This window comes from Neltuma alba, unplaced genomic scaffold (genome assembly GCF_004799145.2).
Source record: "Neltuma alba isolate B1F8T4 unplaced genomic scaffold, ASM479914v2 tig00001715_pilon, whole genome shotgun sequence".
Taxonomy (NCBI): Eukaryota; Viridiplantae; Streptophyta; class Magnoliopsida; order Fabales; family Fabaceae; genus Neltuma; species Neltuma alba.
The window spans coordinates 5259-31289 of NW_021632580.1; the positions used below are offsets into that span (position 1 = coordinate 5259).

The 26031-nt window shown below is 39.6% G+C and overlaps 5 protein-coding genes across 6 annotated transcripts; 1 reads left to right on the forward strand and 4 right to left on the reverse strand.

Moving 5' to 3' along the window:
* Positions 1 to 263: 263 nt before the first annotated feature.
* On the forward strand, positions 264 to 1759 carry LOC114762043 (dof zinc finger protein DOF3.6-like). The gene is made up of 2 exons (XM_028951498.1): positions 264 to 492; positions 646 to 1759. Exons 1-2 carry the CDS (start codon positions 442 to 444, stop codon positions 1471 to 1473), a joined length of 879 nt encoding a protein of 292 aa, XP_028807331.1. The 5' UTR covers positions 264 to 441; the 3' UTR covers positions 1474 to 1759.
* A 3962-nt stretch (positions 1760 to 5721) lies between these two features.
* Positions 5722 to 7581, reverse strand: LOC114762038 (uncharacterized protein At3g17950-like). Its single transcript, XM_028951488.1, has 3 exons — positions 7435 to 7581; positions 7084 to 7239; positions 5722 to 6222 (listed from the first exon to the last, which is right to left on the reverse strand). Exons 1-3 carry the CDS (start codon positions 7444 to 7446, stop codon positions 5722 to 5724), a joined length of 669 nt encoding a protein of 222 aa, XP_028807321.1. The 5' UTR covers positions 7447 to 7581.
* Positions 7582 to 12219: 4638 nt separating this feature from the next.
* On the reverse strand, positions 12220 to 12675 carry LOC114762022 (cyclin-dependent protein kinase inhibitor SMR3-like). The gene has a single exon (XM_028951471.1). The coding sequence runs from the start codon at positions 12673 to 12675 to the stop codon at positions 12220 to 12222; it is 456 nt and encodes a 151-aa protein (XP_028807304.1).
* A 4714-nt stretch (positions 12676 to 17389) lies between these two features.
* LOC114762029 (epsin-2-like) lies at positions 17390 to 19584 on the reverse strand. The gene is made up of 4 exons (XM_028951481.1): positions 18730 to 19584; positions 18510 to 18632; positions 18269 to 18430; positions 17390 to 18178 (listed from the first exon to the last, which is right to left on the reverse strand). The coding sequence occupies exons 1-4, from the start codon at positions 18834 to 18836 to the stop codon at positions 17680 to 17682; spliced, it is 891 nt and encodes a 296-aa protein (XP_028807314.1). The 5' UTR covers positions 18837 to 19584; the 3' UTR covers positions 17390 to 17679.
* A 1838-nt stretch (positions 19585 to 21422) lies between these two features.
* On the reverse strand, positions 21423 to 25317 carry LOC114762053 (probable protein phosphatase 2C 23). 2 transcript variants are annotated; one of them, XM_028951507.1, is made up of 5 exons: positions 24890 to 25317; positions 22586 to 24298; positions 22379 to 22492; positions 21896 to 22160; positions 21423 to 21805 (listed from the first exon to the last, which is right to left on the reverse strand). In XM_028951507.1, exons 2-5 carry the CDS (start codon positions 24239 to 24241, stop codon positions 21690 to 21692), a joined length of 2151 nt encoding a protein of 716 aa, XP_028807340.1. In that variant the 5' UTR covers positions 24242 to 24298; positions 24890 to 25317; the 3' UTR covers positions 21423 to 21689. The 2 variants fall into 2 exon arrangements, with proteins under 2 accessions (XP_028807340.1, XP_028807346.1); XM_028951513.1 differs by lacking the exon at positions 24890 to 25317 and having other exon boundaries at positions 22586 to 24559.
* Between the last annotated feature and the right edge of the window lie 714 nt (positions 25318 to 26031).

Consider the following 26031-nt stretch of genomic DNA (forward strand, 5'->3'; position numbering starts at 1 on the left):
CAAAAAATTGTTGTACTCTTGAAAACAACTGATTAGCTAGCCAGTCTCTTCTTGCTGGTACGGGGAAAAACCCTTTTTTAATTGGCGTCTGTCTTCCATGCATGGGAGCCACTCTACTTTCTTTATTAATGGCCAAATTTACAGACCAAGGCCGCAGAAAAGAAGCTTATGGGTTAAGAAACTTCGTCCCACTAAAAACCCTAAAAATATAATAAAACAAAAAGAGAGATGAACGAAATGAGGGAATAAGAGCAAAGCAAAAACAAAAGCCTCTTCTTGCTTTCTTTCCTCTTCCTCCTTCCCTCCCTCCCTCTCTCTTTAATGATCCCTTTTCCCCTCTTTCTTTCTCGGCTCTGGTATTCCCTTAGTGTGATTCTCCACCATCTCTAAAGACCCATCCAACTTTACAAAAGAAAATAACAAAAAAAGATAACCAACACCATGGTTTTCTCTTCTATTCCAGTCTATTTAGATCCTCCCAATTGGCAGCAGGTAAGGTTTTCCCCCCAATTTCAGCCACGGCATAAACAAAAGATTATTATTCCTATTCTCTGTAATATCTTCTTGAATATACCTGATTTCTGTGTTTACATTTATATATAGTCCTACTTCCTACCTCAACTGGGATTATTCTGTGTTTTGCAGCAACAAAGTTATCATCAAACAAATGAGATCAGTGAGCCTCCGCTCCTGCCTCCACAAGCACCTCATATGGTCTCAATCAGGCCTGGATCGATGGCGGATCGAGCCCGGCTTGCAAAGATACCACCGCCGGAGGCAGCTCTAAAGTGTCCTCGCTGTGAATCTACCAACACGAAATTCTGCTACTTCAACAACTACAGCCTGTCTCAACCCAGGCACTTCTGCAAGACCTGTAGGCGTTACTGGACAAGAGGAGGCGCTCTCAGGAACGTTCCGGTTGGCGGAGGATGCCGCAGAAACAAGAAGACCAAGAGAAGCCGCTCCAAGTCTCCGGCAGCCTCCGACAAACAGCCACCGTCTAACCCCTCATCAGGCGGGGCCGCCATAGCCACCGAGCTGATTGGTCATATGCCGTCCCAAGCATCTAATTTACCATTCATGGCGTCCTTACAGAATCTGAGTCGCTATGGCGTGGGAAGCATGGGCCTCAACTTGCAAGGACAGAGTGATCACATGTTTCCCATTGGACTTAATGGAAGTGATATTTCGAGCGGAGGACTGGATCAGTGGCGGTTAAAGCAGTTTACTTTCTTGAATGGTTTTGATCAGTCAAGTTCAGCTGCTTCTGCTTCAAACCCATTTCAAAGCGAACTTGGGAATTCTAGGGTTACGCAGCTGCCGCCAGTTAAGTTGGAAGACAATGGAGCGCTAAATTTGTCCAGGTCGCAAGCTCGGAGTATATCAGAAAATAACAACCAATACTACTCATGGACTCCAACCACAGATATTATATCAGGCCTTGCCTCTTCTTCCACGACCCATGTGTTGTAATTTCCAAATCAATTAATTGTTATTGCACCACCATCTGTAGTGCATCGGAGAAATTCAAGTTCCCGGATGGTGTAGATGCTCAGCCCAACTTCCCCAGGCCTAGTCCCAGATATGGTCAGAATTCGATACATAGATATATATATATATATATATATACACAGCCATATATAGACATATGGACGTATTGTTGTCTTTGTTAATGTTTTGGATATCGTGTTTCTTGTGTACTATATGAGCTTGCTTTGTATAATTGTGTGTGCATGTACGATGCGTTATGTTTTCTGTATGCTATCTGGCGTCATGACCTCATCTCAATACAAAATCTTCGGAGGGAGGTTACGTAGCTAAACGGGTGCCCGTTTCTAGACGGTTACGACTAGCCCCCACACTGCTTCTCAAAGTTTTCTTTCATGGATGCCACGTTCATCGGTAAAGAATGCAAAACTGACACTAAAGAACGTGCCTCCTCCTTTGCTTCGTCCCAGGCAGTGTATCTCGGGATGGTAGCTTGGGACTTCAAGATTTAGTAGTTTTAATTGTCTAGTTAATGTTTACATCTTGCAGCTCGATCCTATGCAAGTTCACATAATATATAATATCTGCCGCGAAAATACTCCTCAGCAAAGCCCTGTGCATAATGGTCTGGAGTTTTAGATATAATATGCTGGTACTTATATATAATCAAACGTCCAACACAAGTTGAAAGTGTAAAGTAATTAATAGACTCTCCATATTTCATGAAGGTGGCCGGACTTCTACGGACCTTGAGTTGCAAGAGTCGTATAATGCCCCCGCGCCCTTAATTAATTATCTCCGTAATTATGGCAAAATTTGAATGGCAGCTCGTACGTAGTGTTCGACTTCTAGAGTGCTAATAATTGAATCAGATTTTTTTTTTTTACATCTTTGTAATAGACTTGTAATTGGGCAATATTACAGAGTTTGAGAAGCTTTTTAATTATTAATTTTTAATATTCACAATGTATAATATTTAATAAGTATACGGACGAATTATTGCAAAAAAAAAATCTAAGAAAGAATAAAGGCTTTAATTCCCGCGATCAGATTAATTAATCCCTTTCTGGTTTATCCTTCACCCGCCAGAAATAAAACCTAGAAGGACGTGGGCGGGTCAAGAGTCGAGCAAAGGAAAGAGAGAGGATGTCAAAAATGGTGTGTTATTTATAAGCCAAGAGTTGAAGTTAATTGCAACGATATGTGAGGTTAGATTTCATGTGAGAGCCATGGGACGTACTTATTTGTTTGATTTGAGGTTGAGAGTAGACGAGATCAGACATTCAGATGGGAGCATTTGAAGAAGACGCCAAAATCCACACTCAAAACCATGCAATTCCATACCCGACCAAGCCTAAGAGGGTGATCATTCTAGAACATCCTAGGCACGATGGAGCAAGATACAAACGACATGAATTAACGCATCATTGTAGTATATATTATGCCCCTGAGATCTCAAAAGAAGAGAAAAAGATTCTACGGTCAAAGGAAGTTCGCGACCTTATGAACTCGCCCTCTCCTACCCACTCTCCTCCTTTGGAGCGATCAACTATCTCTATCTCGCACACTTCAAATTATATACGGACTCAATTGGTTATGGGATTGCTTTTCAACTCTTAAAAGTATTTTTAAAAAACATTTTTCTACAAAACGAAATAAATTTCTCTATATATTTATTTTATAAACTGTAAAAACACTTTTAAAATTATAATTTGATTTCTATCTAAACACTCATAATATATTCTAATTAATCCTACCGGAAACAACGAATAATTTAACCAAGAAATAAAAATAAAACACATCAGGAAAAGGCACAGCAATGAGAGGATTACTTTTGCAGGGACCGATACAGCTTTCAAGAACGAATAAAGCAACAAAACCAGTAGAGACCAATGCAGATAAAAGCCCTCCCTGTGTCCGTCTGTCGTGACCCTGTCTAACAGGGACGTAGGTGTCCAACGTGGCATCCTGTGATCCAAAAATGTCGGTGTCAGTGCCCCCCGGGGAAAAACTATTTCTGTAAAAATAAATAAATAAATATTATTATCGTTATAAATTACTTTAAAATTTATAACAATTAAGTCATCTGTCTGTATAGCTCTAATGACCATAAAATATGAGCCTCGTGAGTTGTGAGAAATTTAAAAAATAAAATGCAGTATAATAGGTTTATTGAAAATTTTAAAATATGACGAGAAAGACGGAAATTTTAGATGAAAACCCAGAGGAGAGGGGTGTGTCGGTAAAATTCCGGAGGATGGCAGGGTCAGGGACGGGGGGAATCAAAAGAGGCACAGAAATTGATGCGGAGCCGTGGACGTGTACGTGGCGAAACCTGCGCCGTTGGATGGGTAAGGGATGCAAAAGCAAAAGGTGCCTCACTGCCCTGCATCGTCTTTCTTTCTCTTCCGATTCCCCCGTTGGTTCTCTGCCACTTTCTCATTCTTTTTCTCCTTCGTCTTCTTCTACTTAAGTTGTGGCCTTTGCCCTCTCTGCTTTTTCTTTTCTGTAGATGCGCGGGACCCGTCCCCCACATCAATGGCGTCCCACGCCACGACGCAACTATTTATTTACGTACGCACACTGAGTCCTCTTTATCGTCCTCATAATTGGTAACGTAACACTCATTACTGAAGATATGAAAGGGGACATTCGCAATCATTTTACACTCTAGATTATAATACTAGAGTGCCTCAATATGACAGGTTCTTACAAGTACTTCTGGTTGGGTGTTACCATGTAGTAATATGAATTGCACCTCAGTTTATTAGAGATTTGTTGGGACTTTATTACCCGTGATGTCAGCTCAAGATGGCCATGTTATGGCAATATATTATGCATAGCGCCTCATTTTTCGTCCAAATGTCAAAATAGGTCTATGTCGACCTCCCCTAACGATCAAGGGACCAGATTGATGAGCTTAAGTTCATAGTTTGGATTTGATGTCATGCATTTATCTTAGCGTTCTGTGGCAATCTCAACCTGCGAAGCAACTTGTCGATCGCTTGCCATTCTCTTATCCTCCTCTTCTATTCTGCTCTCCTTGTCTGCCTTCTTAGCTCTGAGCCAGTACCAGAGTTTCCAATCAAATCCTTCACTTCATGTGCTGTTGAGAAAAGCCCTTCAAATAGCTCCAAATTTAATCAAGATTTGACCTTTGCCCAGTGCATAAGACGGCACATGGCCGGATCAAATCAGTTTCACAACAATTTGAAGCCCAATCCTCAAATCCTTTTGGTCTTGGAATTTAAACCCAAGGCCCGGTCCAACTTTGCATATATACAACCCAACACATGGCAGGTCGGGGACACCAGCTTGAGTTGGGGTGCAGATCGTCTCCAGCTCGATATATATGGATACAATACAATATCTAATTGCAAATTCTTATATCATTTAATGAAGTGGATGTCGTAGAGTTTCAAGGTTATTTTACGTATGCAAAGTTGTAAACACCAACACTATCTCTGAGGTAATTTTGACACCCTCTGTAATTAGTGCCCATTATTAGTTTTTGGTGGGATATGCAGTCAGATTGAGTTGGAATATGAATCACAGCCTGTTGAAGTATATCAATGGGGGGAAGTCTAAATGAGGGGAAACATGTTCACTTTTTTGGCCCCCTCCTCGAACTGGCCCGTACCGATTGCGGCACATAATGTATGTGACGTAGGCCAGTGAGGCAGATTTATGCAGCAATCTGTTTTGAGCAAGAGTATTTACGATAGAAGTTCAGGACTAATGCATACTATTTAGACAACACAAAATAGGTTACTTAAAATGTAAAGTAGAGTTAAGCGTGTATAAAATTACTAGTATTAGTATCTTACCAGGAATATACTTCATTTATTAGCAGTTTAAAGGAAGCTGATCGAGTTCAATAAAGTTCGAGTTTTGACGAGTTAGAACTTAATCCGGAGTAGTTATTTATAGCTGTAAGTGCTAGATATGCCACCTAGCCGTTTTGTGGAAGCACTGATGATGTCGTTCCCGCTTGAAGGAGAAAGTATCAAGTGTCTCACATCCTCCACACTCCAAATGAATAAACTAGAACAAAATTTTCTTTCTTCTTTTCCTACTTTCGTATTTTTATTCAAAATGAAGAAGGGAACACAAATTTCACACTCAGTACTTGCTCATCTCCAATGCATCCACTCCAAAAACCCACTCTCTTAAAGAAAAATAAGGCTACCTGAGTTAAAATGCACCAGTTTCGCACTTCAAATGGGCACATACTTAGGCTGGGGCAGATTGTGCACGCACACAGGCAAAGGAAAACAAGGCCGCAAGGGAGCCAAAACGATTGATTTGTGTTGATCCCCCTCGTTTCCTTTCTCTCCTTGGATGCACCCAGTTGGGGGGAGCAACGTTGCCGTTAACAAACAGAGAATTTGATTGTCCCGTGTTTTGGGTTTGAGCCAATACAAAGTCATCGTCAGGTCCATATATGGGGATGCTTTGGTTCCTTCTGTTCTCAATAGTTGCTTTTCTTTCCTCAGCTAGAAAATGGCCAAGTGACGCAACATTTTTCTCCTTCCCTTCATTGCCGGCATCATGGTTGGTCCTCCAGCATGAACGCCCTAACCATGACCTCCAATTGGATTTCTCTCCCTTCTTTCTCTTCAACACTTGTGTCTTTACCCCTCTCAGTGATCTTCTCGATAGCTCCAAAATGCTTGACACGCCTATCAGGCTCCCAAGCGTCCTACTCTTGTCCGGGAAAAATGACCCAGTTGACTGAATTATAACAACCATTATTTCAGCACCTCATACTAACTCTAGTTATAATCATCATTTTAAATACATGTATTTTCACAAATATGTGCAGGATTTATTTAATGTGAATGATGTGCTTTTCACAAATAAATGTAATAGAGATTAAGGATATAGGGTCAATATTAGAAATAACAGAACTCTTCAGTACCTTTTCCCCCACCCCAAAAAAAAAAAAAAATCTCTGCATGCCCCAGTGAAAAAGATTCATCTGCTTTATTAATGTGTAACCATTCTACGCTAAAATTGCAATATTTCCCAACTGGCCCATCCTCTAATTTGACTAAGTTTCTCCTTATTAATTAGTAATCACCTTAAATATCTATAATATATACAGGTCTTTCTAGCCATGCAGAGTGTAGATATTGAACCTAGATTTACTGTGCGAATCTCGATTGTCCAAGAAAGGCAAAAGCTAATTGTATCAATAGGTAAACTTTAAAACTCCTTTCTAAATTATTGATTCCAATTATGCAATGGAAAGCTGCAGGAGAGGAACAAAGTTTTAAGATGTGATGCCCTTAATTAATTAGTTGATTTGAAAATTTTCTCTAATTAGAGTAATTGATACAGTCATTCCAAGTCTTATCACCTGAGTAATGACAGAAGCATGTAATTGCAGAAAAAGACAAGTCGTAAGATCTAAGACACGAAAGTGGAGGGTATCTATGCTAATCGAAACCAGCACGTCACATGATATCTCGCAATGCTTGCTATTGTGGCGGCAACAGCAACATGAAATTACTTCTTATTTTTTGGGTATAGAAACAGAGTCATTTTCAGAACCAAAAGGATCACCTTCAATAATAATGCAAATTCACTGACCTCTGTGTCTAAATCTGAAGAAGAATCTGTAGAAGAAGAGAAAGAAGGAGAACCCGTGACAGCGGTGTTGAATGAGACAGAACCAGAATTGTCACGGTTTCCAGCTAAACCAATCCTCGCATTCAATGGCTGTAAGCCGAAAGGCCATCCCTCATCCTAAGATCAACTCAAATTGGGAAATAAAGCTATGAAATAAGTTCACAACCCTCCAACTTCAGTGGAAGCCAAGAGAAGAAGAGGGTGTAATTTTCAAGTAAGACCCACATTTTCGGAGATGACGAGACAAAAATAAGAATGGATCTCAGGGGAAAAAATTCAAAACACGTATAGAGGGAAGCATATAATAAATACCTGTTGAGCCATGAATGAGCAGAATCAGAAGCTCGCACTATCTATATTTAGTTGAATGTTTGCATAAGAAGCCGGGAGGATAGATCAGGTGTCAGAGCGGGGTGCAAGAATAGTGGTTCTGTGCTGTGCATTTTGGAGCTCGGGAGTGTGGGCTAATGCCAAGAGCGGTGTGTGGTGTGAAGATACTAAGGTCGGTATAGAGATGAGGGGGCCTACGGTAAAAGTAGAAGAAGAAAGGGTCAAAAAAGAGTGAGCTGAGGAGTGAGAGTGTGAGACAGGAGATTTGAGAGTGCTTGTCACTTGTCAGCTTTTTAACATTGTGGCCGCGTTGTTGACTAGAAGCCCGGAACATCATTATTCATTACTACAAGTCTTTCGAAATGACGTGGATGCCCTCGTTCGAGGAACAGCCATTCAAGATTCTGCAGATATAGCACACTCGCCGGTGAGGGTAATTTACTCCAGCAAAACTAGCTCATGCAATCCCATGAAAAGGTTCTTAAGCAACGTAAATAATAATGATGTCGGGAAGTTGGATCCAGTCCTGTTGCCCCAGCACTGGATGCCATACAATCCCAGAATCCTGGCCGCACATTCCCATTTTGTGGTGCAGGATTCACCAGGGACCCATTTTCACAAATTCTAAAAGCTGTCTCTCCTCACTAGTATTATTCAACCTCGGGTGCCCTTTCACCAAAAGGGAGGAAAAGGTTTCGCATGCCTCCTTTCGACCTCCCCACTCTTCATTTGTCAACACAACACGTTCTGCTCTTTGGGTTTGGGCATCCCATTTCCTGTCTTCTGATTATTTTTTTAACTAAGGAAGCCCATAAAAAATTGGGCCGGCCCAAATTACGATGAGGAAGCTCCGCGTGTTACTGGGCACAGGAACTTGGATGCGAAACCCAGGTCACGCTTCGTAATGCCCTCCCCATGCAGTTTCGGGTTGCCTTCAATTCCATTACATGACTCCATGGGAAAAGGGGAAAAAGATAAAGAAGGGCAGCAGAGTCGGAACCCCAGGTCCATCTATTTTCAGAGATTGGGCTGGTAATGTGATTTTGACAGTACGATGAAGAGCGTGTTACACTGTGGGTGTCGCTGATACATGGCGTATTGCTGTCAAACTACGATTGGCCCCACGCATGCATGCCTGTCAGCCGCAATGCCCCCGCCCCGCCCCGCCCCACCCCCCACACTATGGCAGTTCCACTTCAAGAATCTAATCAATTACTTGTCTTGTAGTAGCTTCTGTTTTAAATATAAATTCTATTTTTTAGTATAATTTATGTTACAAAATAAATGTTATTTTTAGTAGGGAAAAAGACAGAAAAATGCTACTTAAATTTCATAATCCCCAAATGGTATGTTAAATTTGAGAAATCCCAATTTGGTCTCAAGAGACCAAATTGGGATTATCATGTTAAAAAAAAGACCAAATTGCCCTTCATTTTAAATGTTGTTTTTAAAATATCACAGCCCCCATTGGCCGGCCGGTCACCGGAGCTCCGTCGGTCGGAAATTTTTTTTTTGAAAATCTTTACAACTTCAGTATAATGGTTAACTTTTGTAATGCTATTAACAATTTCAGTATAGCAATTAACAACAGGTTTTCTGAGAAATTCAACAAATTCCGGCGACCGGAAACAATTTTTTTGAAAATTTTTACAACTTCAATATAATCGTTAACAACTTTTGTAACGCTATTAAAACCTTCAGTATAGCAATTAACAACAGGTTTTCTGAAAAATTCAACAAGCTCCGGTGACCAGAAACAATTTGTTTGAAAATTTTTACAACTTCACTATAACGATTAACAATTTTTATAACTCTATTAATAACTTTAATATAGCGGTTAACAACAGGTTTTTGAGTTTGTTAACGGCATTACTGAAGTTATAAAAATGACATTTTTTGAATTTTTTGAAAAAAGCTGTTGTTAACTGCTATATCGAAGTTGTTAACTGTTATACTGAAATTGTAAAAATTTTCAAAAAAATTGTTTCCGGTCACTGGAGCTTGTTGAATTTTCCAGAAAACCTGTTGTTAATAACATTATAAAAGTTGTTAACCGTTATACTGAAATTGTAAAAATTTTCAACTTCTGTATAATGTTAACAATTACGTTTTTTTTAAAAAAAAATTTACAACTTCAGTATAACGGTTAACAATTTCCATATAGTAGTTAACAACAACTTTTTCGGAAAATTCAAAAAGTGGCATTTTTATAACTTCAGTAATGCCGTTAACAAACTCAAAAACCTGTTGTTAACCGCTATACTGAAATTGTTAATAGAGTTACAAAAGTTATTAACTGTTATACTAAAGTTGTAAAAATTTTCAAACAAATTGTTTCCGATCACCAGAGTTTGTTAAATTTTCTAGAAAACCTGTTGTTAATTGCTATACTGAAGTTGTTAATAGCGTTACAAAAGTTGTTAATGGTTATATTTAAGTTGTAAAAATTATCAAAAAAATTGTTTCCGGTCGCCGGAATTTGTTGAATTTCCCAGAAAACCTGTTGTTAATTGCTATACTGAAATTGTTAATAGCATTACAAAAGTTGTTAACCGTTATACTGAAGTTGTAAAAATTTTCAAAAAAAATTTTCCGACCGACGAAACTCTGGTGATTGCAGTTGCCGAAGCTCCAGTGACCGGCCGGCCAATGGGAGCTGTGATATTTTAAAAACAATATTTAAAATGAAGGGCAATTTGGTCTCTTTTTTTTAACATGATAATCCCAATTTGGTCTCTTGAGACCAAATTGGGATTTCTCAAATTTAACATACCATTTGAGAAATGAGAATTATGAAGTTTAACTAGCATTTTTCTGTCTTTTTCCCTTTTTAGTATGCCATACTCAAACACTCCCCCGCCTTGTCCGTGTACATATCTAATGGATATATATGCAGCTTAAGGATCATGGACAACGTATCGCTTTTTTTTTTTTTCGAAGAAAAAAAAGAACTAAAAAACGGAAGAATTATGAGCTACCAAAGAACTAGTTGAAAACTATTTATTAAATAAATATTAGTTAAATTACCCACAAAATAAATATTATAACAGGACGGCATGTTAGTTTAAAATTAAACTATAATAATACCGACTTATATCACTATACTAATTGACAATCCACGTAAATATCAACATATTCGATGGCAACAACTCTCTCAGTTTTTTTTTTTTGCAATATATGAGGCTGGCTCAAGGAGTTGAAGTAGGATGCGGTGTTGATAAAGATATACTCCTCTGGTCCTTAATATATGACCTAATTATTGATTTGATTTTGATCATAAATATAAAACTTATTTTTCATATTGATCATTTTTTTTAAATTACTCATATGGATACTTTCTCAACCATAATCGAATAGAAGAGGAAGGGAGGATATTAAGGAAGATGATTATGGTGTTTTTAGGAAAAACATGTCATATTTCTTATAATTAACTAACTCATCTAACTTTTTTAATCTAATCAAATTAATTAAATAAGTCTTATATTAAAGACTAAAGAAGTATATATTTATATATATATATATATATAAATTAACATCACAGACGACGATAAGCTAGGAGATACCGTTGCTTTTTATTAGTCAAGTTAGTTTTAAGTCAGTTTTAACTGATATTGTACTCGTGTCAACCAAGAGCAAGTGGTAGTCTGCCTACTCTGAATCATTTCACTAACAAGATATTCTTCTATCGGCCAAATCCTTCATTCTTAGTGAGAATTTTCTCTTATCTCTACTCCTTTTATTTTTCATGTTGATTTGGAAGGGATTTATTTCTCTCCCAACCAAGTGGCACGCTAGGCGAAGTCGTTTCTCGGCCATCATTCTCTCTCTCTCTCTCTCTTTTGGTTTGAGGCCGGCGAGCTGTTAGCCCTAAAGTCTGCTAATTATACACATATGGAGCTTATTTTACTCTAATCCTATAATAATTTTTTGAGTTAAAACGTTTAAGAATACAAAGACCGATCCAATGACATATTTGACCAAAAAATTTAAAAATATCCAATGAGATAAGAACCCTTATGTTGACTAACTACACGAATCCGTAATAGGAAGAGTGTGTGTGATGGTATTCTACGCCACATTTATCGATGAACTTCCGTTAGCAGTTGATTGTGTGGATCTTAAATATACCAAAAAAAATCTAAGTATACTGCATAACTGCAATAAAACTTAACCCAAAAAAAAAAAAACAGAGAGAGGAATGGATACCGCCATGCTGGTAGATTATGGAAGTTGGTTATTTAAAAGTTGGGGAAGCAGAAAGGGAAGAGCATCGTGATTCCCAACAAAAAAGAAAAAGGAAACAAAGAAAGGAAACCGTCACAGTATGTTTGCTTCTCCTTGGAAAAATCAATGCGGTTCATGTTCGCTTTCCGATCCTCAGCCCCCACAAAGTCAAATTCCATCTCACATACAAAAACATACAAGTCACCTCTTCCCAAAGCTCAGCCCTAACTATCCCATCCCATCGATTGAATTGAATTTATTGTTCTCAAGTCTGAAACACATATCCAGCTCTCTCTATCTATACACGCATATATATATATATAGAGACACATCTACCTCCTCACATCTTTATGTCGTTCCCATACGCAATTTAATGATATATATGCCCGAAGAATTACTTGAGGATACCGATGGGAGAGACCAGCTTCGCATTAGAGAAAAGGGAACTACATCTATAGATTCTGGGAAAGCCATGTCGAGAGCAAGTTTCTACAACCCATCGAGGGAAATAATAATGATATTAAAAAAGAAAGATTTACTACGTTACTCATCGATCATTGGAGTGCCATTTCCTCGTCTCACTTTCTTAATCTTACCGTAAAGATCTAGCAGCAACGGCGCCGGAAACAAAGATTCGATCTCTTTGGACAGATCAAGAAAATTTCCAGTGGCGCAAGGTTTTCGCTTGCCGGATGGAATTGATTTGGGCTTCTTGGGAGCAGGCGGACACGGCAGGCTCGATGGGATTTTGTGACCCGAAAGTGTTGGAGTCTTGCACTCATCGTTTGATTCATCAAGATCTTTCTCAGCCTGGAGATCGCGGGGTGGAATTTTGAGCTTCAAATTAGCTGCGGAAACAATATTGCGGGGTCGTTCTCGTTCTTTTTCGCCTTCTGGGTGGTCGCCACAAAGCTCGGCATCTTCTTGGGTTGAAGTACTTGGCCATTTCGTTTCATCGTGGAATTCCACAGTGGGCCTTGCCAACAGACTGAATCCCATCTCGTAAAGCATTAGGTCCGAGCCTGGAATACGGATAACGCGAAGAAATTAATTACGCAAGCAGATGTAGATATGTAGAAACGGATGAAAATGGGTGTGCCCATGAAGAGAGGGTTCTTCTCCACCTTGTTTTTATGAGCTAGTTACTACGAGAGAGAGAGAGATAGTTTCGGGCGAAGGATCCAATGCAAAGGATACGAGTTTAGGGGATGAGGCATTAAGTAAGAATAAAATGGGGACGAAGCGATCGCTTTTTTACTCGATGCAGTCCCTGTGCACGTGCCTTTCTCCGACCTTTTGATGTCCCCCGATATTTCTCCTTTTTCTATTCCTACCTTCATTTTTCCTTCCTTTTTACAAAGTTTTCAGGTTATTGTCATTCTTTTCTTTCTTTCTATATTCCCAATTTTTACCACACCCCTTCACTAATTCAGTATACTCATGTCATGTAATTATGCTCTCAGTATAACTCCATGATCATCACTCGCAATCCGAAATGTGTTTCCCTGCATTTCCTTCTTATATATGTATCATTTAGCATTCTGAGAATATTGAATTAGCGTTTTTGTCCTTACTCCTACAGATCAATACATTTCAAGTGTTATCAACTTCATAATGAAAAATCAGTGCTAATTATACGTATTTGTATATATAGATGCAATTAATAATTTCCCATTCGACGCCATTCTGTTATGCATCATGAGATATTATTAACATATCCATCTGCTTCTTTATTATCGGCGTGAAAAGGAGACTTTATATGAATCACTTTTACTCCTCACACATCCTTCTTTTGTGAATAGGCGTGAAAAGGACATGAGCAGGACCCCTAACTTCAAGACTCAAATTAAATGCTTCTCTCTCTATTTTAGTGTTATCTCAATATTAAGCAATAAGTGATGAGGATATTTTGTGGAAAACATGATTAGCTAATTGACGATATATTGGATGAAGAGGGGAATGGCATTTGAAGAGAGAAAGTAATTAATATGGTGATAAAACATGAATAATAGAGTGGGATATAATGAGATCGTGGAATGGGAAATGGGAGGTGGGGTTTCAGAAAAGGGTCCCCAATGCCGGCCATTTGTGAAGTTTGGGATGATTGTCCCACGCATTTTGGCTTGGACCCAGGATCCCCAAATTTACTAATTCCTTAGCATCCAACAATCATCCTCCGCTGATTTTCGTATTTTGGGGCATATCTGTAAAGCTCATTGCAAGCAATATATGGCCAGAAAGTCCAGAGGGTACGGTGGAGAGATGATCTTCTCGGGTTTTATAAATAAATCCCGATACATTGAATTTACTGCAGAATTGCACATATATATATATATATATATATATCTATGTTATACATTTGATGCTGCTATTTTTAAGATCTTGATCGAATGTGTGTGAGAAGGAGTGGATAGTTTTTGGAGATGAAAATGACAAAGTGAATGTGCAGAAAATGGAGGGCCCAACCAGATTGCTTGGATTTCACCACATGATGACTGATATACTTTCAGGAGTCTGGACCACATACACAACCCACCCCCGTACCTTTCTTTTTCTTCTTAATAATTTCACTCTTTCATCACTACTTCATCTCTGCCTTTTTTTTCTTTCATTCACATTTACCACTTCTCCAACCTAGCCACCACGCTATTTCTGTTAGTTTAATTAACGTCGACCACAACAGAGTCTGTTATCTCTATGGACAATGCTTAACCCAAAACTTGTTCGTTTTGCCCATATATAGTTGAGATGCAATAGCTACGTTAAGAAGCAACAACAAATCTTGTCTTTCATCTATTAGCCTAAGTTAAGTGCATATTATTATAATTGTATAGTTTGATTTAAAGTATAAATTGCAGAGAGGACATGATGGTGTGGGGGAGTGTGTATAAGGGGGTAGAGAGGGCCAAACTTAAAATAATTATTTAAAAAAAAAGGTGAATGTACACACTCTCATGGGACATAATTGCATCCTATGCTCATGCTTAATGAAATCAGTTCCCATCTGAGATCATGATGTTCCCATCCCTAACAATCATGAATCACATCCCTCTATCTCCTGCAACAACATTTCAACCCAGGCCCTCCTCTCCACTTTCTCCTATATATATTTATATTCCCTGATCCCTTCCGCCATTCTCTTTCTCTGTCGATCTCTCCCTTTTAATGGGTGCACAAAAACACACACACACATATGTATAGATTGATAATTAATACTACCTCCGGTCCTTATTATAAGACCCCGTTTGACTTTTTATTTGGTCCTAATTATAAGACCCCAATCCATTTTGTCTCTCATATTTATGCATTTTTTTCCAAGATAATCCTTCTAATAATGATAGTTCTAGCCAATATACTTAATTAGCAAGGATATTTTAGGAATGACAACACTTATTTATTACAAATAACTAACTTAACTTGCTTCCTTAATCTCCTCAAATAAGTCAACTGGGCCTTATAATTAGGACCGGAGGTAGTATATGGACACCAGTGCGACCAATGACTGAGAGTTGTAGGATATAATGGTCTTCAATTTAAATTATACTTAAGTAAGATTCAGTTGAATGGTGAAAATAACAAAAAAATGGATGACAAGTGGAAGCGAAACATGGGATTCTGGTGTGGTATTATATATCAGAGTGATAGAGAGTAAAATGAGCATGATGAAGGAGGAGGCAGGCTGATACGATGAGATATAGATGATCCCAAAACGTGGACGAGACAGAATAATAGGGCATGTCCCTTTATGCAGACAAGCTGCGCACCACCAACGTGCCCTTGTTCTTGTTGGCTCTTCCTATCTTAGCAACTATATCTTACGTTCTCGTCGACTCTCGTCCTTCTCCATTGGCCCACGCCGATATTTCCTATCTTAACCCATTCTCTTCTCCTCCCCTCTTTTGTTTCAAACAGCCTCCTAATCACTGTTTATGGCTTTTATTGATTCGCTTCTAATTATTAGCGTTAATGCCTTAATTATTCATTACCAACACCCATATATGCGACGCATCACCAGCAGGGCGCCATTTACTCTCGGGCTGCTAATCCCAATCATTAATAACCCCATCGACCAAGTTTCACTATCAAAAATTGAAAAAACACACTTAATTTAAGTTGGACCATTTTAAGTTTTAATGACTTCTATATTTCTTGGGCCACACGGGTCAAACTGTATACTTTAAAGGAATGAAATGGCGGGTGACATTGGACTTGTTGATTAAGGGGCGGCGGAAATTGTTTAGCGTTCTTGAATAAGTCGAAACATAGTGCGTAGGGTAAGTGCGTTTAATTAAGTAGTACTGGATAATAGCATTAACCCGGGGCTAATTATTAATGTTGTAACTTTGACTTAATAGGAATCATTCGATTCAACATCCTAAAAGGATTACTCAGCTCTTTGTTCAGGTGGGCTTTGTCTTTCCTTCTCCGCTAGAGCCATCTTTTCTATATTGCAGGAGCTATAGCGCTCCCCTTTCTCTTTGATTCATTCTTCTGTTCTTTCCTGTACTTTTTTTTTTCCTTTCAGTTTTTTCCTTCCAACCATTTTTAATAAATATGATGGAGCATCAAAACCGAGAGTTATGTTGTTCAAGAATTTTAACCCTAAGAAATTATTTTTGCGGAGCGGGTGTTGTGTCCTTAGGATACAAGCAACATGCCTCGCCTTGTTCATATGTTCATTAAATTAACAAGGAGAACAAGCTTCACTATTTAACGGCTTTTAATTTGTGTGTTTCCCCTTACCCATAGATATAAGAATATCATTCATAGTTAATTCCCCCAACGAGAAACAAATAGTAATCCATTCTCCATCATCTATTTTCTTTACATTTTATAAAACATGACAGTGGTCTATCTATCTCGTCCAATCTTTCCCCCTTTCGTTTAATTTTTAACGTCATGAAAGATTTCTGTTTTTTTTTTTTGCTAAAGCATAGGTATCCTCTTATTATAAGTAATTATATTCGAGATACTATCAGGTACTAAATGTAGACACTTCTTTCAGTAGGGATTCGAATTTTAGTTCGTCACGTTGTGAGAGACTAACCCAAACCCTGTCCTCCTTTTCCCACCTTTTTGTTCCCAAAAAATGAAAGTTTCCGGCCCAGTTCACCTTTATCACGCAAATAGGCCTTCGGCCTTGACAGCTGGTGGGCCGGTACCATTAGGGCCAGGCAATAAGGACGCCTTAAAGGCAAAAGGGTAAAGGAAGGGAAAAGGAAACCTAAAACAGTACGAGTAGTATTTAAATCAAATAAATTAAACCGTTCCACACCAAAAAAAAAAAAATCACGAAACTATCTAATTGTCAAAAAGAGGGTGGGGTATGAATAGTAGGGTCCAGATACTTTTAATGAGATAAAAATAATTTTAAATTATGCTAGAAAACAAATTTGGTTGACATTTTATAAGTCCATTTAATGCTTAAAAAATTGGACTAATGTGTGCTCAGCGTGTGAAGTGTTCAAAGCTGGCTACTTTCTCTAATGTTTATTGATATCTTACCAATGGGAGCCACAGGGTAACCATTTAGAATTGAAAACCACAAAAAATTCAAACTTGATCGCCCGTATTAGATTTTGAACAGTTTAAATCTGGTCTCAATCATAATCCGGAATCATATATGCCATCCTCTGTTTTGGCTTGGCAGGGGTGTGCCCTCGACGTATGCTCTCATTTAAATTCTAATCATACTTTACCCAAACAAGACATGTGAAAGAAAATTAGGCTGCCTTAATTTGTGCCGCATATGGCTCCTGATTAAACCAAAAAATAGCCAAATGCATGTTCATTTCACGACTGAATACTGAAATAGCAGCATCGCAACAGCGTTGTTTATGTAATCATAAGAACACAATAACTTGCTATATTTTTTCTTGAAAAAAAATTGAGAGGCCGAGTGGCGAACCCTTTACATTGCAGTAACTGGAGGAGGTTGGTAGCCCAGTCCATGTTGGTCTTCTGTCAAGGAATACGCAAATTTTGCAAACTAAAGACAGATAATTAGCAGCGTTGGAGTATTCTGTCTCCAGCAGAAAGCAGGGAAGCATTGACATGCATATCTGTAGAATTAAATGGGTGATCATATTCTTGTTCGTCCATGAACATATGAAGCCTGGAATATCCTTTGCCACGGTTTATCATTGGATCAGACTCCTCTTTCAAGTTCCACAGATGTGACTCCTCTTTCTTTCCAGCAGCCATGTCTTCTTTCGTGCTTGTATCAGAATTCTGAAGCATACCAATTTCACCCAAATCATCACGAGAGTACATCGTTTCAAATTCTACAGTGTGATGGTTGTTGAAGTCCGAGTGACATCTGCCGAATGGTGTTGACGATGATGCTTCTCTTGGAGCTGACCGTTCGCTGAAACTCCCAAAACCTTGAATTCCTCTGGTTACTTTCCGAGCACGTTCCCTCTCTCCCTTTAGAAGTGGCCCATCTTCCAGCAGCATCAATATGCGTTCCGATTTCTTCTGGAGAGTTAGGCCCCAATTGAACCTGCAAATACTCGAAATGTGGTCATGCCGGCGTCAATGAGAACGCTATGAGCCCCCGAGATCAAATTATTAAGAAATGCAAGCTCCATACCTTCTGTCATCAATATGCTGAAAGCCTTTCATCTGATTAATAACATCTTTGTCGCTCTGGAATTCCACTGCAACACTTTCCGGCCCATGAGTTAGTAGGTAGTCGAGCAAAATCAGAGAATTGTAAGAGGCCCTCCAATCCTTCTTTTCAAATTTAAGCAATCTGTTTCGAAACCATTCCTGTCAGTTACGTACCCATGATTTCTTACCACCAAAATTAACTTTGACATGAAAATCGGAACCTTTTGTGCAGAATCTCGACGATCCTCCAATACTCTTCAAGTTCAAAAGCAGCTCTAGAAATTAATCTGAGTGTCGGCGAAGCCGGGGGCCATGGATTTCCATTTGTAGCCTCTTCTGTCATCCTGCAAATATAGTAGAAAGGCCATATTAAGAGATTAACAGAGCCGAAAACCAGACCTAGAGCTATCTTCACACGAAGTCAAAATTGACGAGCTTTACAACTGTGCAGGGGTGACATCAGTGAGTGCTAATCTAGCTGTCTTGATTTTCTCCTTGAGGAAGAAAGAAGCTCGCTTTCTGAATTCGTGCAACAGGGGCGAGCTCATTTTGCTGTTCTTCCGCTGTCGGTCCTATGAATGGTCTAAACTTGGATTGGAATAAGCCGAACGCACAGCTCACAGCTACTCTTGTGATACAAGGGAACCAGCATCTGCATAATCAATTGGGTTTCGGATATAGTAACTAGCTAGTAAGCAAGAATAGATTAGAATTGATAGACCTTATGTGAAGATGAGAATTCAATGAAGAATTTCGCAAAGAACTTGCGGGTCAGATTTGAGTTTGAAAATGATGACAGGTCTGGAAGTCATTAGTGTCTTTGGCTTTGAAGAAGTAAACGCATAATAAAACCATGTGACGCTGTAAAGTCAACATGTCTAAAGTCATGACTTGGTTTTGAGGTTGAAATTTGAATATGCTTATTCCTTGGTCCTTCTGGAAGGACAAAAGAGGAAGCGCGTGTTGAAGTTGAAAAAGAAATGCAGGGGCATACACATTTGCAATATGGAGACGAAGGGCAACGTGGCCAGTTTGTGGCAGGTGTGAATTTTGCCACGCATGGATTTGCTGAGATGCCATCCCTCGACCATGCATGGAAAAGGACTTAGTGTTGAGGCGTAGTATATGGATGTATCAGCATAACTAAGAATGCATTATGTGCAAAATGACGCTTTATTTTTCTCCAGTTCTATGATTTATTTAATGCAGAAACAAACTTTTTGTGTATCCGATGTTGATGTTATAGGTTATGATCGATGTCCGTGTTCTTTATGGATTGATTGTTATCGGTTTTCTTTGAAATTTTGGAAAAGTTTTCCTTGAATTGACCTGCATTTTGCTATCTAGCTACTATGTAATCTCAGCAATCAGAAACCTTTTTTTCTGTTATTGTTTGTTTTTTTAACATAAATTGAGTTGGATGAGGTGGGATTCAAGTTATTGTTTGTTGTTGTTTGTCTTGTACTATACCAGTAAGTCACATAGACTAATACTACTTCAGTCCAAGAAAAGACTAATACTGCTATGTTGCCCCTCTTTTTTTTTCCCCCCCTCCCCAAAGCCATCTCCCCCCCCCCCTAAAACCACATCTGCTGGTTGGCCGGAAAAAAAAATTAGCACCTCTGCTGGCAGCCAACGCTCTGGTGATTAATGAAGCAATTAATTGAGTGAGATTTACGAAGTAAACAAAAGGAAAGAAAATAAAAAGGCACCAGGAAAGAGATGTATACTGGCCAAGATGGTTTATGAGAGAGGTGAGAGCACATGATGCTGGAGGGGATTTGCGCTTTGATTATTATTAACCCCTAAATAAGTCGATTGCACCATCTATGTTATTCCTCCTTTCACTAAAGTCCACTACGACCCCTGCCAAAAGGATTAAAAACTCATTCCCATACAACACAACTGGTGATTAGTTCGGTTCATTTCTCTATCATTTATTCTGTGTAATAAATACAACTTTATATTGATTATTAAGTTGTGCTGGAATTCTCTTTCAGCAAAATGACACACCCCTTGCTTATTTTATTTCATACTAGCACTTCAATAGATGTAAGTTCTCTTCGGCAGAAAGAAAAACTAAATGTATATTATAAAGCTTAGTTAAAAATGGGATATCATTTCAAAGAAAGGAGTGACTTTGCACTTTGGGGGAACAATGGGAGAGGTGAGGGATTCAAAGGTATAATGATTCAATATTTGCAAAGTGGGAAAACCACCCGTAGCCACCTTCTCCACAACCCACTTGCATCCACCCCCCCCCCCAAAAAAAAAACCCTCTCCCACTTCTACCTCTATTCTACTACTCTGCCTCAAATGGAGTATTTTATATTCATGTTTTTAATTTTATTTTCTTACAAATATAATATTTCCAATCTTAAAAAAATGTGGACGTTTGCTTGATTAAATTCAAGAGAGAAAAAAGAAATAATATTTCATTTTTAAGAGAAAAAATATTTTTTTGTTCACAGGTTGGCGGATATATGGAAATTCGATTCAATTCAACTGAATATTTTTATTATTTCTTGCGTCTGATAAACATGTTGGAGCGTGAAATTGGATATTATGAATGTTGATGAGGAAAGCACATTGAGGGGACCGACCTTGTTGGTTGACTAAGTAATCCAAAAACCAATTATGAGAGATGGCACGGTGGATTCTCCACAAATATCCAAATTCCAAACCAACTGAAATGGAGTTGAGTTGGGAACTTTAACCTATCACGATGCGCTGGGTGTTAAGAATTTATTTTAGGAGCAACAAATAATAGTGGTTCAGATGTGCAGAACTGAAATTCAATGACATGAAAAGCAAGAGTTCACGGCGTGGCCTGCATCTAATACCCACCTTCCCTGCCTGCCCTGCATTTACTCCCAAGTTCAATATATTGGTTCTCTCTTCAACTTTTCCTATTTTTGCATCATACCAACTTGATATTTTGCAGCAGTAGTGTTCAATTTTTCATCCGCCAAAATACTGTTCCTCAGACTTTGATTCATTTCGCCTTTCTTATTTAATATTTTACAGTTTTTCTTGCTCTATTTCTCCCTCAAATTTTACTACGATTTGTGCCAAACAGAGTGGCAGGAATTGATGAGGTGTGCAGATGCACGGATAAGCTTTTAAGGAATGACTTGGCCAGAAAATTACAATTCACCGTAATATAATAAACTTATAATGAACAAAATTCAGCTTTTACAACTTTATATCCCTCGCCACCCGCTAAATTGCACAACTAAGTCTCTTAGGCTCAATCCCAGAGCTTACTTGCTATTTTACAAAGGGCGACGAGGGAGGTTAAATGAAAACGACAAAAATCAAATGCGTGACCCTTGGGCACTATATATCTCTCCTTTTTCAAGGTTTTCTTCCTCAGCTTAAGGTATGGATTTCCCTTACAGTTATACACAGGATCTCCATATCCTTCCCTCCAAGGAAATAACAATGATAGAAACATCATCATGGTAACGACGCCTGTCTCCCTGTGGTATTTCCAGCAACTCGTGGAAGTCCAAACCTGAGGGCAGTGATAAAGACTTGGTGAAAAATGGTCCCTTGATTTGTTAAAAGGCATATATGTATTTAGACGAGATATTATTAGACGCACCAGCTTTCTTTGCAGCACGGAAGAGAACTTCTTCGACCAAATGCTGAGCAGGGTCTCCCTCAGGCTGCAACGTGATGAAAAGCTCAACTTCTGTTACAGCCTCTTCGTTTGTCAGGTATTGATAAAGCCCATCAGATGACAGGATCAAAAATTTGTCTTTTGGCCCTAATCTGTGGTGCTTTAGGTATGGTAGGCAGGTGATGTATGGAGACGTTCCTACATAGTCTATTCTGAACATTTCCAGAAGCGCATTGTTCCACTTCGGCTGCAACATTTCAAATAATAACAAGCATTACCAAAATGCCAGAAGGCAAATCCAAAAATGAACATCCATCAATCGTATTTGGAAATATCTCTAGTTTCTGAAAATAGATTGATATAGCACTAGAGGATGCAGAAATCTTTTGTTGTAACAAAAGGATGCAGAAATGGGTAGAATCATAGCTTTCTTCATCACAACATGTAACAGAAAGCAATACCAACCTGCTTGAGATAGCCGGCACCAAATGCTCGAGTAACCTTCAGGGAACCCTTAACGCGATCATTTACCATTGGGCAAGCATCATCTGGGTGTTCTCTCAGTATTCTCTGGACCTCCTGAAAAATAAATTAACACTTCATTTTGATCAAGATGAACGAGAAAAAATGAAAACTGACTCGGAAAACTTAAAAAGCAGCTAGAGGACTTACTTCCTCGACATTGGTAGAATGATCCTTGGTTAGTTGACAGGCACTTAGACTAGGCACCAAATTTGATCTGTCATCGTCCAAGCATTCAAGATCATGCATTGTTTCTTCATTGATCCTCTCCAAGTCCTGCTTGATTTTGCCAAGCCAATAATCAGGCTCTGCCTTTTGACCCAATACCGCTCTGCTATCACCAACGTTCATCACATAAACATCCTCTCCTTTCATTAACATTACGAGAACGCACGAACCCATCAGAGCTAGCTCCGGATTTTCCATGACCATCTTATCCGCAACTTCTAAATAAGACTCCTCTGTTTTTCTCAGAGCTTCCGAAAGAGCTTCCAGTACATCTGAATGATTTATTGGGTTGTTGCAGTCACCGGAACCAGATCGATTCAACTGTTCCTTTAATCTCCTATCAAGTTCTACTCTTTCACGGTCCCACTCACACTTCCACCTTCTCTGATTCTCCTCCCATTTCTTTGTCGCCCCTCTGTACTTGTTCTTGCAATTCTTACCTCGCTTTTTCTTATCAATATCCGCATCTCCACTTGGGCATGCATCATTCTCCTGCTCGACACATTGAGAACAAGCAATTACCACCCTATCCTTCCCAACATCACTATCGCTGCCTTGTAACGATCCTTCCAAATTTGAATTATTCGTCGGAAGACCGGACATGTCGGGGGTGGCGTTGGAGGATTCAGACCCGTCGTCCCATAATAATCCCTTCAATTCTTTATGAACAGCACCATACAAATTAGACAGAAGGTAATCGGGAGCATCAGGACCATTAAAGCCATCGTAAATCCCCACGAAAACCCAACCGTGCTCCTCTGAAACCACAACATGGACTCTATCCTCGCCCGCTTTCCCTTGAGCCCATTGAAGATTTTGACTTTCCATCGAATCATCATCTTCTAAACTACCATCGCTGCTGAAATTCACACTGCTTACCATCAGGTTATCGTTGTGCCTCTCTGGTTCGATAATCCACTCCGGTTCTTTAATCCCTTTGATGGAAGAGACAATTGAGTGTTGTCCCTGAGATAATGTCTTCGAAATCGCCCTCTGAAGAACTTGAATCCATCGGCCTTTTCGCGTTCTGGGTCTAAACGCAAAACCCCCGTGAGAGTAGCTTCTTTGAAACTGATCAGAACTACCCCTTTCCATAGGACCCGAAAACAAGCCCCGATCGATTGGACCCGACATAAATCCACGCTCTATTGGACCAGACATGAATCCTCTTTCAAGCGGACCCGATCCAGGAATCAGACCAAGATTGCCCGAGAAAGGACCGGAATTCATGAGATTTCTAGGGATTGGCTGCAGAGGAAGGGAAGCAAAAGAAGTTGAACTCTCGAAAGCTGCAGCTCTGTCGATGCAACCGTAAGAGTACAAATCAACGAAGGCTGTGGAAAGAGGGGTAGATGTGTTGGCACTCACAGATGCGCCGGAGATTGTTCGGAAGGTTGTGGTCTCCTCACAGTGGACTTTGGAAGAAGACAGACGGGTCGGGTCAGGCCTAACATAGCAGAAGGAGTGGCCCAGTCCCTCGTCAAGAGGCTGAGAGATCAAATAAGATATGTCCTGCTTCTGTTGACGGCCTCCACCGCCGGTAAAGCAAACGGTCAACTTGCATATGCCGTTGCCCATCGGAAAATGAAAGAATCCAAGAAAATAAGCAAGCCTGCTGCAATCAGATACTCATGGCTGCAAGATGAATAGGCAGGAAATGTGAGAGACAGAGTAAAGAAAGAGAAGGCAGAGGTATGAAGAAGAGGTGGAAGGGAGGCTGGGGGCGTTGACTTTTAATAAGGTTTTCTGAAGATGAAAACAACCCAAAACAAAAACAAAAACAAAACTCTCGTTTTCTACATAAAATAAATTCTTTCCGATTTTCGATGTGTGGGGGGCATTGACTTGTTTTAAGGCTTAAGTAGAGAATCAAAATTTTTTATAAAAATATTAAAAATAAAAGTGAAACGACCCTTTTGCCCCTGCCCGCAGCTTCTTCCACCGACCCTCCCATCGGTTCTTCTCCCCGGCGGCATCACCAACGCCGGTCACTCACAGCACAGACAAACGAGTAAACATGTGAAAGAAGAAAAAAGGCGATGTCGATGGGTTGAGGAAGGAGCTGGAGTTGAAGTCGGATGACGGAGATAATGGCGACGATACGGAGGATTTTATCAAAAATCAGATCAATACCAATCGGCCAACACCATCGAATTCGAACAGTAAGGAGGGATTTATGATAATTACAGCAAAAACTCGAATTAAAAGTCTGAGCTTGAAACTAACCGCAAGTTACAGCCAAAACTCAGATCCACTTTGATTTCACCAAAATTGCAAATTGCAAAGTCCCAAGGTCGAAAGCAGAAATCGGACGGCGAGATTTTCCGACGGCGAAGATCTGTGATCTATCATTCTTGGGAGTGAACGAACCTGCCACCAACCAGAGCTGCGACTAGGAGAATAGGTGACACCGGCGATGACGGTGGAAGTGGGCGACGCTACCAGCTTGACGAGGAGCGGAGGGTCGAAGCTTCGAAGGGTGGAGACGAGCGCACAGTCGTGAGTTTAGGATCGGAGCTTCAAACTTCAAAGGATGGGGATGAGGAGGGCATGTGTGGAAAGAATGGTGAGGAACGAGAGGAAGTGGGGATTGATGAGGTTATCGGAAGCTATCGATTCCCAAGTTTTGACTTTTGAGGCATGGTCACGAATTCTGGGTGTGGGTTCAAGAAAGTCAAAATGCTGAATATCAGGAAAAACAAATATTTTGGGGTTGAAAAAAAAAGCAGGAGAGGATCACCGTTGGATACAGCGGAGGACGCAGACGAAAGCAAGAGTTGACTTGCACGTGGCATGGGGTCATTGGAGGTGAGTGTCAACTGGAGGTTTCCATTTGCCTTTGGGGGACGTGTTTTTATTATTTGGGCGATGGAGGAGTTGTTAGGTAAAGGTGGTGTAGGCCATTTATTTAATTTTAATTGGGAGGGTTGAATTGACAGATGAACAGAAGCGGAGGCGTTGGATGTTTGGGAATGAAAGCTATTGTTTCGTACAGTTAGTATTAGACGGATTAGAATTTAGCCCAGCGGTTAATTAAAACAGATGAGAAAAGCGGACCAAGAAAGGCATATAGATATATACTTTGGCATTGCTTTCCAAAGTGAATGGGTTATGAGAGAGATGAGCACGTTATGTTGGAAGGAATGTGTGACTTTTGAAAGTCATGGAATTTGTCCTTTCTCGACCATTCCTTGATTTTTAATGCACCCAGATATATACCCCTCCCACTCTCTTCCCTTGTTTTTTTCCCCCTTTTAAACATCTCAATTTCATTTTGTTCGCACCCTTCAGTCATGTACATGTCCATTTCACAACTCCATTCGGAAAGGATTAAAAAGTCGTTTCCACACAATATGAACTAATTAAGA

Bases quoted from the DNA above. Each gene is read 5' to 3' on its own strand.
- LOC114762043 (XM_028951498.1), top strand. From the start codon at position 442: ATGGTTTTCTCTTCTATTCCAGTCTATTTAGATCCTCCCAATTGGCAG. The intron at 493-645 runs GTAAGGTTTTCC...TGTGTTTTGCAG, and splicing joins ATCCTCCCAATTGGCAGCAG to CAACAAAGTTATCATCAAAC.
- LOC114762038 (XM_028951488.1), bottom strand. The intron at 6,223-7,083 runs GTCAGTGAATTT...GTTATAATTCAG, and splicing joins CTTCAGATTTAGACACAGAG to TCAACTGGGTCATTTTTCCC.
- LOC114762022 (XM_028951471.1), bottom strand. From the start codon at position 12,675: ATGGGATTCAGTCTGTTGGCAAGGCCCACTGTGGAATTCCACGATGAA.
- LOC114762029 (XM_028951481.1), bottom strand. From the start codon at position 18,836: ATGAGCTCGCCCCTGTTGCACGAATTCAGAAAGCGAGCTTCTTTCTTC. The intron at 18,633-18,729 runs GTAAAGCTCGTC...CTATATTTGCAG, and splicing joins GATGTCACCCCTGCACAGTT to GATGACAGAAGAGGCTACAA. The intron at 18,179-18,268 runs GTATGGAGCTTG...GAGTATTTGCAG, and splicing joins CAGCATATTGATGACAGAAG to GTTCAATTGGGGCCTAACTC.
- LOC114762053 (XM_028951507.1), bottom strand. From the start codon at position 24,241: ATGGGCAACGGCATATGCAAGTTGACCGTTTGCTTTACCGGCGGTGGA. The intron at 22,493-22,585 runs GTAAGTCCTCTA...TTTATTTTTCAG, and splicing joins ATTCTACCAATGTCGAGGAA to GAGGTCCAGAGAATACTGAG. The intron at 21,806-21,895 runs GTGCGTCTAATA...CACTGCCCTCAG, and splicing joins CCGTGCTGCAAAGAAAGCTG to GTTTGGACTTCCACGAGTTG.